Source organism: Bos mutus, unplaced genomic scaffold (genome assembly GCF_027580195.1).
Source record: "Bos mutus isolate GX-2022 unplaced genomic scaffold, NWIPB_WYAK_1.1 CTG214, whole genome shotgun sequence".
Lineage (NCBI taxonomy): Eukaryota > Metazoa > Chordata > Mammalia > Artiodactyla > Bovidae > Bos > Bos mutus.
Genome location: NW_027219597.1, coordinates 61,725 through 74,930, shown reverse-complemented (window position 1 = coordinate 74,930; position 13,206 = coordinate 61,725). Strand labels below are relative to the sequence as shown.

General features: G+C 59.9%; 1 protein-coding gene across 2 annotated transcripts; it reads left to right on the top strand.

The window, feature by feature from the left end:
* The first annotated feature begins 909 nt into the window (after window positions 1-909).
* CFAP410 (cilia and flagella associated protein 410) lies at window positions 910-12,631 on the top strand. Of its 2 annotated transcripts, none has more exons than XM_070366814.1 (7): window positions 910-1,188; window positions 2,982-3,000; window positions 4,367-4,413; window positions 6,920-7,149; window positions 7,320-7,491; window positions 9,251-9,341; window positions 11,420-12,631. In XM_070366814.1, exons 1-7 carry the CDS (start codon window positions 1,112-1,114, stop codon window positions 11,549-11,551), a joined length of 768 nt encoding a protein of 255 aa, XP_070222915.1. In that variant the 5' UTR covers window positions 910-1,111; the 3' UTR covers window positions 11,552-12,631. The 2 variants fall into 2 exon arrangements, with proteins under 2 accessions (XP_070222915.1, XP_005907647.1); XM_005907585.3 differs by having other exon boundaries at window positions 913-1,188; window positions 9,248-9,341.
* Window positions 12,632-13,206: the final 575 nt, after the last annotated feature.

Below are 13,206 nucleotides of genomic sequence, written 5' to 3'. Positions count from 1 at the left end.
ACCGACTCGATGGACATGAGTTTGAGTGAACTCCGGTAGTTGGTGACAGACAGGGAGGCCTGGTGTGGGGCATTTCATAGGGTCACAAAGAGTCTGACACGACTAAGCGACTGAACTGAACTGAACTGAACTGAGAAGACCTCAAGGGCGGAGGATCTTACAAACGACAGGCCAAGAATATTACATACCACTTGCGAGGGAGGGAAGAGCAACAAAATCACACAATGAGGGTTCGCAGAGATCAGGGTGGGGATAACAACAGGATCTTTGCTGAGACTGTGCTGGTCAGGCCAAACACAGGACCAGGGTCCAGTGGGAAAGGCGTCAGAGCAGAGGCTGAGTTTGGTCTTGTCACCTCTGAGGTCTGAGATCTCGGACACACGTCTTAATGTACTTTGCAGCCCAAGCAACCCTTTGATTTCTAAAATGTCTGACTACTTGTGAGGTCTCTGTTACCTTTGGTTCCTGCCTTCTTTCCTTAAACGCTGAGAGGGAAAGGAATCAGCGCAGCCCTAGAACTCTTCTAGATTTCTCGTTTCAAAGCTTAAAATCTTCCTAATTCAAGGCAGTTTAGAGAGTTGGTGATGGACAGGGAGGCCTGGAGTGATGCTGTTCATGGGGTCGCAAAGAGTCGGACACGACTTAGCGACTGAACTGAACTGAAAGAGACCATCACTTCTAACTCACCAGCCTCGGGGCCAGGACTGAGGTCCGGGGTTGGAATTCGGGGTTCTGGGTGGGGACGGGGACCTGGCTTAGGATCTGGGACTCGGGTGAGGTCTCTCGTAGCCGACTGGCGCCTCCAATCCAGTCTGACGTATGTCAGAGCCCTGCGTCACCACCACTGCGCACGCGCAGGACGAGGCAAGCGGCTCCAGGGGCTGGTCGGAGCAGGTGGGGGAGGAGCCAAGACGCGAGGCGGAAGCCCAAGCGGCCCCACTGCACTCGCGCCGGCCCGTCCCCTCAGAGGGGGCCAATGGGCTCTCAGGACGCGCTCCTAATGATACGGGCCCCGCCCCTTGGAGACCGGCGCCGGCGTGGCCAACATCCGCCGAGGTAGCGAGAGATTTGAGAGTTCTGCCGGGGTCTGGGGTCCTGGGGGCCCGCCGCCATGAAGCTGACGCGGAAGATGGTCCTGTCCCGGGCCAAGGCCTCGGAGCTTCACAGCGTGAGGAAGCTCAACTGCTGGTGAGGACCAGAGGCCAGAGCCCGTCCCCGCGCGTCCTCCCCGCTGCCCGACAACCCTTCCCCGGACCCCTGCCCTGGGTCATGGCTGGGAAGAGCTTTCTAGAAGTGGAGACCCCTGTCCAGAACCCCCTCCAGGGGTCCCTGGAGCGGGGACCCCTGCCCGCCTCCTCTTCTCTGGAGCGGGGACTGCAAGGGCCTGCGGAGGATGCAGAGGGGTTCGGAATCTAGGAGGGGCACCTGGGCCTCACCTTCTTGGCCCATGTCTGGTCCGCCCAGCCTCTGGGAGGTGTTGCATAAGCTCAGGGGGCCTTTGGCAAAACCATTCCAGAATTTTCATCTCTCCTGACCGGGTGGTGTTTCACACACAACTCCAAACCTGCCCTCCTTGCACAGGACAATTGGAATTCCCTTGAAGACTGGCTCTTGGGCTTCTAGATGGCTATAGTGGGGCAGACAGTTCTCTGTAGAGAGGTGTCTTTTCTGAAATTGCCAGCAGCCCTGGGAGCCAAGCCTGCTGATGAGATGGGAGATCAAGGTGGCTAACACCCTTTTTAGGGCAAAGAAAGGAAACTGAGGCTCCATCAAAGTGATCTTTCAGTAAACACTGTTGTAATTGAGCCCTGGGTAGGGATGCGTTGTCCCCAGGGGACTCACTGTCTAGGAGGTAATGGTTAGAGATACAGGTGCTGTGGGGTCAGTGCAGCCTCAAAGACAGGGTGGCCAGGGCTAGCTGCACCAAGGAAGGACCAGGAGTGCTCCTGGAACTCCTGAAAGGTCTGCCCGTGTTCAGTGGGGACTCCAGGCAGGGCTCCGAGTGCCTCCGTGCTCTGGACAGCTCAGGTGGCTCTCAGCCAGAAGCGGACGATCCTCCTGCTGGTGGCAGGCAGATTGACTGCAGTGAGATCTGCCTGCTCATTAGAAGCCTTTCTCTCTGCCCCACACATCTGGTATTTTGGCCACGGCATTCGTGTCATTTGTTTTCAACAATGCATGCCCTTGTTCTGCGTGAGCAGTCAGCCTTCCCCTCAGGAGGGAGGCACAACGACCGCATTTCAGGCTTTCTGAAGTGTGTTTCATAAGTCGTAAGTTCAGCCTTTGAACTTGTCCTGTTGCAAAGACTCCCTTGTTTATGTGTGTTAGGGAATTATCCCTGGGCACAGCAGCCTTGAGCATGAGTGAGTCTTTGTGTCCTTCAGACGGGGCAGCCTCTGCCACTGCTTAGTCTGAAGAGCAGCCACCAGCATCAAATGGTTTTGTCCAAAATCAACCTGGAAATGATTTTGGGCACCTTTGTCAGTCGTCTGAGAAAGTTTTCTTTTACTTGGTCGTTGAAATCATATACTTTTTTTTTTTTCTCACTTACAGATTCTTTTTTAAAAACTCGGGTGTTTAATTTTTGGCTGCGCTGGGCCTTTGTTGCTACCTGCAGGTTTTTTCTCTAGTTGTGGCAGGTGGGGGCCACACGCTGGTTGCAGTACACGGGCTTTTCTCATCGCAGTGGCTTCACTTGTTGCGGAGCACGGGCTGCAGGCGCGTGGGCTGCAGCTCACGGGCTCTAGAGCACAGGCTCTGTAGTTGCGGTGCACAAGCTCAGTTACACGTGCAGTCTTCCCAGACCAGGGATGGAACCCATGTCACCGGCACTGGCAGGCCGATTCTTATCCACTGTACCACCAGGGGAGTCCAAAGTTGTAGACTCTTAAAGTTTGTAGACGTTTGTCATTAATTTTTGTTTTTAGTTTTTTTATTCAACTTTGACAAACTAAAAGTGCATATGTCTTTTCTCTCCCCAGGGGCAGCCGTCTCACTGATGTAAGTACCATGCTGGTCATCTCCAAATGGTCCCTGATCCCTGGGAGGAAGGTTAAGTGGACAGACCCACACCCATCCCATCCAGGTCCCCGTCCATTTGTTACCTTAGCAGCTTTAGTAAGGAAGAGCCACTTGTGAAAAGAAGTTCTGTAGCCCCAAGTTAATTCCAAAGTCCCTTCACACATCTTCCTGCAGATGAGAAGCGGGCCTCACAGAAGAGGGGGCTGATCCAGGATGCAGACCTCTCCCACCTGAGGAAGGGCCCCACGTGCTTGGTTGACTTTAGGAACAGTGCACTTGGCTTGGGGGAGGGGGGTCTTTTTAAACTTTTTTTAATAGATTCTTGGACTTCATGTCCCTAAGGAGTTTCCTCTCTTCAGCCCCTTCCCTGGTCAGATCCATCTTCACCCGCTATTCCCGTGGCAGGAAGAGATGAGGGCTGGGCAGGGGCAGAGAGAGGAGCTGAGCGGAGCTGAGTGTCTGTGACTCGGTTTCTTCCCAACTCCACTTCCGACCCCAGCCCCCAGTCCTGGGATGAATGTCTCCAGCTCACACAGAGTGGGGTGCCCAGCAGTTGGTTCTTATCAACTTCTGTTTTGGAACTTGAACTGTACCTATCCTGAAAAGCAAAGTTGGACATGCTGAGAGTCGGAGCCCTCCAGAAAAGCCTGTTGCGCCTGATTCTGTAGCAGCAAAGACAAGGCAAAACACTGCTGTAACAGAAAACAGATTCAGTGCACGTGTGAAGCATCCTGACCAGACAGCTTGTTGATGTCAGGAGCCCCCTCTGGCCCCATGCCCACTGTCTGGCAGACAGACACACACATATTCGGGGCTCCACTGCTCATCAGTCTTGCAGGTTATGGGTCTTCATGGACCAGCTTGTGCCCCACTGGCCCTTTCCCCTGAGTCAGTGTTAACATGTTCTCAGGTCTAGTTTTGAGCCTGTCTCCATATCACAACAGCTCTGTTGGCAAGAAGGGGCTTCTCTCCTTTCCTTGGATGTCAGGGACAGTAGGGAGAAAGGCTGGCTGTCCATTGAGTCTCCTCACTGAGGTCCTTTGAGGATATCTACAATTAGAAATGCCCCATCTCGATGGCTGGCAGCGTTTAGTGGTAATGATGCTGGTTCGAGTTGTGGAGAGGGTGCCATCTCTCCATCAGGCAGAGGGGACGTCTGGGCTGCAGAGGGGAACGGGCTGCAAAGCCCTGCGTGTTCCTAGTCGGGAAGGGGGAGGCTCCTCCGCTTGGGCCCTTGTCAGGGGGTGGGCAGAAGCTCCCCCTGGGTTCTTTTGGCTGCTGGAGAGATGTGATGTCACATGCCAGCATCCTGTGATGATTGCAGTCACGTTCTTTTCCTTCATAGATCTCCATATGCCGGGAAATGCCCAGCCTGGAAGTGATCACCCTCAGGTACCGAACCCTTGCTGGCCACCCCTCCTAAGTCACCAGGGCTGGAAGATGAGGAGAGTGTCCAGATCCCTCCCGTGGGCTGGTTAATAACCTGAATAACTAATTATCCTTTGATAACTCCCATCCTTGGTCTGGGAGGCCTGCTTTTGCAGGCTACACCAAGGTAGCACCAGGGCTTGGTTACTCCTTAACTCTGCCCTTCTTCCAGGAGGGCACCCAGGCCTCCCCCCGAGCTTCCCCCCCCACCCCCGTCCCTGGGTCATGGGGTGCCACCCTAGGGTGGCTGTGTCTGTCCCAGCGCCCCCAGTGCCAGCCTTGTCTCCGTCCTGGTTCCATCAGTGCCCGGAGCTCTGCCAACTTCCCTGCACTGCATGGTCTGTCCTTGATAATAGTCACTCTTCCAGGGTCATACACCTTTTAACAGACTAAAGAAAGCTTGAATGAGCCAAATGCTGCCTTTGGGGCTCCAGGCTCCAGGTGGGGTGGGGCATTTGGAAGGTGAGGGAAGGAGGAAGTCTCTCCCTACCTGAACTTTGACCCACCCACTCTGGGTCTGGGGAGGAGGCTGCCCCTGCAGATGTTGGAGTGCTTTCTGCAGGTCCCCATGTGTAAACCTTGTGGAGATTGAAGCGCTGCAATGAAGGCTAACTCCTTGGCAGCTCAGAAGGTCTCAGGACTCGCCCTGTGTGTGGCGTTGCAGGCCCTGGGTCCCATGCAGGTCCTGAGACTTACCTTCCTCGTCACACTGGCCACCCTGTCCTTCCTGACCCCGCTTGTTCTTGTGCTTTCGGCGGTCACCCTGGGTGCCTTCTGCCACCCACCTTGTGCTCACCCACCTCCGGCCCTGGCCCGACAGGCTGGGGCTGGCACCTGCTTGCGGAATGAAAGAATGAATGAAGGAGTGGGCCCGGAGCCCCTCTCCCAGCCTGGGCCCAGCTCGGCCCTTGTGCCTCGGCTCCCCCAGCTGTAAGACAATGACTGTGAGCAGGGGGCGAGGAGGAGTGGATGCAGTGGGGAAGACGGAGCAGCCAGTGTGTGCAAGCGCCTGGCGTCTGCCATCACTTACCTGTGATGATTGTCAGTGAAGCTGTCAGGGGGATGTGCACCTAGAAGGCCTTACCTGACAAAAAAGGCCTTATCTTTCATTCCCCAAATAGTAGGAAACTTGGATCAGGTGTGGACTTAACCCCGTCTCTACCGAGCGCCATCAGGGCTCTGGGTCAAGTCCCCAGCCTCTGAGCCAAGGCCCCTTGTACCGCAGTGGTTCTCATCACTGCGGCCCGAAGAGGGACAGTGCCCAGGGCTGTGGCCTGGACTCCTAGCCTTTCTGGAACTGGGGGCCCCACGGCTAAGCCACTGACCCCAGGCCGCTGGGCGGCAGTCCTGTGCAATTACATCGTTTTGGTTTGCTCTCAGTGCCCATGGGTGGCAAGGCTTAGTCCGGTCTGGCTGCTCTAATGGGATTTCACAGGCATTTGTTCCTCATAGTTCAGAGGCCATAAGTCCAAGACCAGTATCTGGTGAGGGCGCCCTGTGTCCTCACCTGGCAGAAGGTTCGGACAGCTCTGGGGGTCCATTTCATAATGGCGCTGGCCCCACTCATGGGGGCCCCACATCCTCACACCACTGCACTGGGGGTCAGGATCTCAATGTGTGGATCTGGGGACACAGTCAGTCTGTAGCAAGAGCTATGGGAGGCCATAGCCCAGTGGTCAAGGAGGGGTCTCTCGACCCCTGCCGGCTCAAGCCCTCGACCTCAAGCCTCCACCCCGACGGCCTGTGTGGCTCCCCCATCGCGAGGATCCCAGAGCCTGGGTTCACTTGTGCTGAGACGGTGGCACCCTTGTCCCGCTGCTTCAGTGACAGTGTCGGGTGTGGTGGGAGTGACCCTAGGGGTGAGTGAGGGCATCCCTGCCCAGCATCCAGCGGAGAGTGGTCCAGACAGTCTGGCAGGACGGGCAGATCCCCCACGGCCTAAGGCTTATGGTCAGCCACCCTCCTCACACTGAGCCTGCATTCATGGCTCGTCCATCTGGGTGTGCGGGAGGTGACCCTGCTCTGTCAGCTCAAACCTGCAGGTCTCTGCCTGGTGTCTGGATGATTTCCTCTTTCCCGTTCACTCAGTTTAATTCTGTAGTTAATTATTTTGTGAACATGGGGTTTGGAAGTTCAGTGTTCAGGTCTTGGTCGTGTGGGGCTTGAGTGGGCTTGCTTAGGTTCGTCGTGGGTTTTCCTGGCTACTGCCCATTTTGGGCTCACTGGTGTGTCCCATGGAGTCCTCAGTCCCCTGTCCTGTCGGGACTTCCACCCCGACATGGACTCCTCAGCAGAGTAGGGGCTGCCGCTCCCACTGCAGGGTAAAGCTGGAGCGTAAAGCTTTCTCTTGGGCCTGGGGGCTCCCTTGCCCTCCACCCTAAGGTGAGGGCAGGTGGGCACCAGCAGGCAGTGCTCGTCTGCGTGGTGGGGTGGGGGCCCTGGACCGGCGCTGACGGCCGCGTCCACGCAGTGTCAACAGCATCTCCAGCCTGGAGCCTGTGAGCCGCTGCCGGCAGCTGAGTGAGCTGTACCTGCGCAAGAACCGCATTCCCAGCCTCGCAGAGCTCATCCACCTGAAGGGCCTCCCGCGCCTGCGGGTGCTCTGGCTGGCCGAGAACCCCTGCTGTGGCACCTGCCCCCACCTCTACCGCATGACCGTCCTGCGCACTCTGCCGCAGCTGCAGAAGCTGGACAACCAGGGTGGGTGTCCTTATATCCCCCTGCCCCCATCACAGGTGCAAGAGAGGCCGGCCTCCTGAGGGCTGAGCCACCTCTCCAAAGGGGACCGCACTGAGCCGAGGGGACAGCCAGGCTGGGCCGGGTGGGCTCATGTGCAGTGAGGCCACTGATGCTTCTGCACCACCCCCCAGCTGTGACGGAGGAAGAGGTGTCCCGGGCGCTGATGGAGGGAGAGGAGGTCACGGCCCCCAGCAGAGAGGACTTGGGGAGCGGCCCACCCGAGCTGTCCTACACCCTGAGTGCTGTGGACGCCGCCACTGAGACAACACAGGATCCTCTGAACCTCGGCAAGGGGGAGGCCAGGTGTGGCCCGTGGGCCTCCCCAGCCCTCCCGCAGCTGCACTTCTGGGACTGGGGGTGGGGGTGTGTGTGCTTGTTTCTGGTCTGGCTCTGGGCCCCAGCCTGGTGTCAGCTGCATGGCTGAGAGAAGACCCAGGGCAGGGAGCTCTGCCAAGTGCAAGACCAGCCCTCCTGGGGAGCAGTGGACTCGGGCGGTGAGCTGGTGGAGGTATGGGGCCGGCTGCGCTGAACGGAAACCCTGTGACCCTGGCCACCCGAGCCACTGGTCAGGAGTCCTGAGGATGACAGGGTGTGCGGGCCGAGGAAGGGCCCTTTCTGACCCACAGGGTACCTCAGCTGATGGCTGTTTATGGGCAGAAACTGGACGTGGGGAACATGGTGAAGACCACTGTTCTCAGTGGGGCACAGGCCAGGCATCCACTCGCAAATGAGGGCCACCTGCTGGCTCTCCTACAGCATGGCAGGAGGGCGCGTGGCTGTCCCTCAGCATTGGAGGAGGGCGTGTGCCTCTCCCACGTGGCAGGAGGGGATGTGGCTCTCCCGTGGTGTGGCAGGAGGGCACATGGCTCTCCCGTGGCCTGGCATGAGGGCATGTGGCTGCCCCACAGCGTGGCAGGAGGGGGCGTGGCTCACCTGCAGTGTGGGAGGAGGGTGCATGGCTGCCCCGTGGCGTGGCGGGAGGGCGTGTGGCTCTCCCGCGGCATGGCGGGAGGGTGCATGGCTGTCCCTCAGCGTGGGAGGAGGGTGTGTGCCTCTCCCACGTGGCAGGAGGGCGTGTGGTTGTCCCGCGCCATGGCAGGAGGGCACGTGGCTGCTCCATGGTGTGGCAGGAGGGGACATGGCTCTCCTGCGGCGTGGGAGGAGGGCGCGTGGTTGTCCAGTGGCTAGCGGGGGGGCGTGGCTGTCCCGTGGCATGGCAGGAGGGGACGTGGCTCTCCTGCGGCATGGGAGGAGGACGTGTGCCTCTCCCATGTGGCAGGGGGGGGTGGCTCTCCCGCGGCATGGGAGGAGGGCGCGTGGCTGCCCCACAGCGTGGGAGGATGGCACGTGGCTCTCCCGTGGCGTGGCGGGAGGGGGCATGGCTCTCCTTCAGCATGGTAGGAGGGCACGTGGCTGCCCCATGGTGTGGCGGGAGGGCACGTGGCTGCCCCACGGCGTGGTGGGAGGGGAGCGTGGCTCTCCCGCGGCATGGGAAGAGGGCGCGTGGCTGCCCCACAGCGTGGGAGGATGGCACGTGGCTCTCCCGTGGCGTGGCGGGAGGGGCGTGGCTCTCCCGTGGCGTGGGAGGGTGGCACGTGGCTGCCCCACGGCTGGCAGGAAGGTGCGTGGCTCTCCTTCGGCGTGGTGGGGAGGGGGCGTGGCTCTCCTGCGGCTTGGCGGGAGGGCACATGGCTGCTCCGGCAGCGTGGCGGGAGGGCGCATGGCTGTCACCTGGCAGGGGTTAGCTGCAGGCCCCCCTCCATGTCCGGGGCTCATATGTCGTGTGTGTTAATGCCCCATCCTGTGTGAGCTCCAGGGGGAGGGAGGTGACCCCAGGGCTGAGAAAAGTTGTGCTGCCACACCCCTCTGTCCACTGCTCCCAACCCCCAGAAACAGAGTCTGGAGTGGCGGTTTCCCTGCAGATGGGTAGGGTCTACTTTTAGGAGTCTTTTCCTCCCTGTGCCCTGGGGTGCCGGGCCCGGACCCACAGATGTGTGGACAGCGAGGGCTGGGCTCCAGTTGCCTCAGGCCTCACACCCCACTGTCCTCCTCCTGCCAGCAGAGACCAGGGGCAGCTTGGCCTGAAGCCCACCTCCCAGGACCAGTTTCCTCTGTTCTCACAGCAGGAGGCCGCAAGCAGTCGCACGAGCAGGGTGAGTGTGATGAGGCCACCTGGTGGGAGATGGCCCTGGTTCCCCCTCCACAGAGTGTGGACACTGGGGGCTGAGAGCTGAGGGACGGGGCTGGAGACACTGCAGTGACGCGCAAAGCCAGGCCCCAGCGGGTGGGAAGCCAGCCATCTGGATCCAGTGTCTGTGTCCAGATGTAAGCTGGTCGGACATGGCAAGCAGAGAGGGGGTGCCTTTGTGGGCAGTGGGGTCCCCAGCGCAGGGGGCTGTGCTGAGGGCGGTCCTGGGGGGTGGGAAGGTCACTGTGGCAGTGCTCAACCCAGAGAGATTGCTGCTTGGGAAGAGCCCTCCGCCTGCTGTCGGAAGTGGGGATGCTCCAGTAGGGGGCAGGGGCAGGGTGGTATCCCTATGCGGGGACCATGCAGCGGCCCCTGGGCTCCACAGGCTTCCTTGTGAGGATCACGGGTGTTGGCTGAACGTAGGGGGCAGCCGGGGTACATCAGTGAAGACCAGCTCCCTCCAGGGTCTCCTCCATCTGCTGCTCGAGTCACTGTGTCTTGTGTCTGGGCTTGTCCCTGCTCACAGGCCACCCTACCCCTGAAGGGCGGAGCCATTTCTCCCTCTGTGTCCTCTGGCCGGCACAGCAGCTTCCCTGTGTGCCCCCTCCTGCCAGCAGGTTCAGAGTCATCCCCTGACCAGTCTTTGGCAGGGAGAACTTGGAGAGGATCTTGCCACCCGGGCACGGGGGGGCAGGGGCTGTCAGGACTGGGGTCTGTGGGGGCGGACGGGACCCCTGGCACCTGCTCCAGCCCCTGCTCGGCCTGACCCATGCCATAGGGTGCTGTGACCTCCTTGTGGGCTCACAAAGGCTGGCGCTACGTCCAGGCAGGGCTGCCCGAAGCCACAGCAGGGCCTCCCCGACTCATTTGTGCAGCAATGGCTTGAAATGGGCACAGAGTTCACTAGAGGTGCAGAGTCGGACACACTGAGGCCCATCCCCACCAGAAGGCGTCCCCCCAGGGCTGTGGTGGGTGTGACCGTGGGCCGAAGGCCGGTCCAGAGAGCAGTCAGTGGGCCTGTGGCCAGTCTCCCTCCCCTGGCCCCGCCCCAGTGGGCCACTGCCCCTGGGACCACAGCCTGCTCTTGTGCGAGCTGGCTGTGTGGGACAGCTCCAGGTCCCTGCACACACCTTCCACACGTTTCAGGAGGAGCCCGAGGTGTGTACTGTCGCGGGTGGCAGGTCTGCCCAGCGGCTGGGCTGAGGCCAGGAGCTCCCACCCCACCCCCATGGCAGGGCCTCTGCCAGGAGAGTGGACCAGGGACTGAAGGTTCTGGTTCAACTCCGTGCCTGCCTTAGATACATACAGAAGACTATCACACCTGCTCAAGCAAGATGCTTGCTCTGAAAGCAGAGGACAGAAGGGTCTGGCCCTGCTTGCAGGGGTCCCTGTGGTCACCCAGGCTGGGTGACTCCTGAGGCATCCAGCCCCCAACAAGCTTCTGAGTGCGGGTGCTGGTGGCCAGGAAGACCTGGGGACATGGGGAGCTAGTGAGATTTGAGGGAGCAGGAGCCTTAGGGCATTGCAGAGGCCAGGGGCCAGCATCCCAAGCGTGTCCACATAGGCCACGTGCTCTGGCTTGTGGCCATCCCTCCAGTCATCCCACAAGGAGGATCAGCTCAAATAGCCTTTTTGTGTAAAATCCTTCCCGGATTTTCCCAGTAGAAGTGGCATTTCTCTGCTCAAATGCAGATGGGACCCGGGTGTGGTTGTGTGGACACGTGTGCATGTCACACACTAAGCCCATGTGCATTTGAGCACATGTTACTGAGCACCTGCTTCTGGTCTCCGCTCCATCGCTGACCAGCTGTGTGATGAAGGCCCGTTACTCAGCCTCTCTGGGCCTCGGGGCTGTGAGCAGGAGGTGACCTAGGAAGTCCCTGCAGGTGGCGAGTGCTGTACCCCAGCCACGGCCACGGCTTCCATCCGCCTGGGTCTGTCTGGAAGGCTGCCCCCTGAAGGCTGTGCTCTGGTGATGTGTGTGGTGTGGGTGGCCCAGCGTCACAGGCGTGGCACTCAGGCAGTGACTGTCTGTGTCCCCAGAACAATATCCTGATGGCCATCCTGATGCTGCTGCGAGAGCTGGACATCGAGGGACTGGAGGCCGTCCACCAGACCGTGGTCAGCCGGCTCCAGGCCCTGCACAAGCGGGAGTTGCAGGAGGACATGGAGTGACCCCAAGTCAGCGGGACCCTGCACTGAAGCCCAGTGTCTTCCCGAACCTGGGAAGGGGGCTCCCAGCCGCAGCCTCTGCTGGCCAACCCCAGGCTGAGCCCAGGCACAGGGCTGCATCCCTGGGAAGCCGGGCTCTTGTTGCAGATGGCACCCGGCAGGGGCAGGAGAGGCTGCTGGGCAGACCGCCCTGCGCCCTCTGCTGGGAGGGTCGTGGCTGGTGCCTCCTGTCTCCTAGGACCACCTTCGTGTGGCTCCTCCTCAGGGTGGGCTTTGCGGCCGTCCTCCTAATAAATGCTTTCCCGAAGTCTGGTGTGGGAGCAGGCGTGTGCTCCATGACAGGTTCACTCTTGTTAAGGTGACGGCATTACTCACGTGTTTTCTCCATGCCAGTTGTGACTTGGTCACAGGATGGATTTCTGTCAACCGCAGGGAACTTCCGGAATGAAGGCAGCGTAGGGACAGGCCGCCTGCCGCCTCCAGGACGTCTTGTCTGTGGGGCACTTTGTGTCCCTTGTCGAGAGCCCCACACGACGCAGGAGCCTATGCTGCCCCTGCGTGAGGGGCTGGATGACAGGGAGCCGGTCAGAAGCAGCAGCTGCATGGGAAGGGACAGCTTCTAGAAACCATGCCTTAGGTTTTCTTCCATTGGGAAGCGTCGCTGGCAGGGAAGCTGCAGTCCCAGGGGCTGTCCTGGGGCCACAGTGGGAGGAGGGGCCATCTGAGCCTTTAGGGAGTGCCTGCCTGTTCTTGCTGGGGTGGAAGTGGCAGGCACTGGCATCCAGTGGGAAGCTGGGGGTGCACAGACCCAAGGGGGGCTGGCTGAGCACCTGGAAGACCCCTGACTCTGGGAAGAGGGAGCTGCACCCACTGAGGCTCGTCTCCCCTGGGAGCCCCGGGGAAGGCGTGGTTCATCAGTGGGGCCCCCTGTAGTTCTCAGGGAAGGGGTGGGCTCTGGCCTTGGGAAGTGGGGACTCGCCATGTGGGGGCATCCAGAACGGATGGCCTCTGCCATGCACGTGCCTTCTCTTGTAATTATGAGATGTTGGATGCTCCCAATAAAGTCCATCCTGGTGAGAACAAGCTGGGTGTGTTTGTGTGATATTAACACCCTCCTCCCCGCCCACCGGGCACCTCTCACACCCACCACCCCAGCCCCATGTCCTGGTACACCTCAGTCGGGGACCCTTGACTTGCACCCTGGTTGGAATGAATACCCGCATTAGCCCCTTGACTCTGCATCACCCCCACATCTCACCTTCTCTGACTCCTTAGTCACGGCCTCGCATCAACTCACTGGGTCCCACTCACAGCCACCTGCCTACTTAGTGCTCTTTTGAAGCCCTCAGGCTGGACTGAGGACAAAGCGCTTCTGGCCCTGGCCTGGATCCCAGGCCTCTGATCTGTAATGTTCACGTCACAGCCCTACTCTGAGCTTGTCCCCAGGTGACACTGAGAGCAGGGTTTCTGAGCAAAGCAGGTGTTAGCATTACACCCATGAGTGTGTCCTGCTGGTCCCAGTTATGGAGGGGAGGGCTGAGACCCAAGAGGGCACACTGTTCATCTGAAGCGCTCGTCAGTGTCGCTGCAGGTCAGCCACACGCCACGTGCTCCCTGTGAGCTGCTGCACAGGAACGAGGGCAGTCACTATCTCAGAC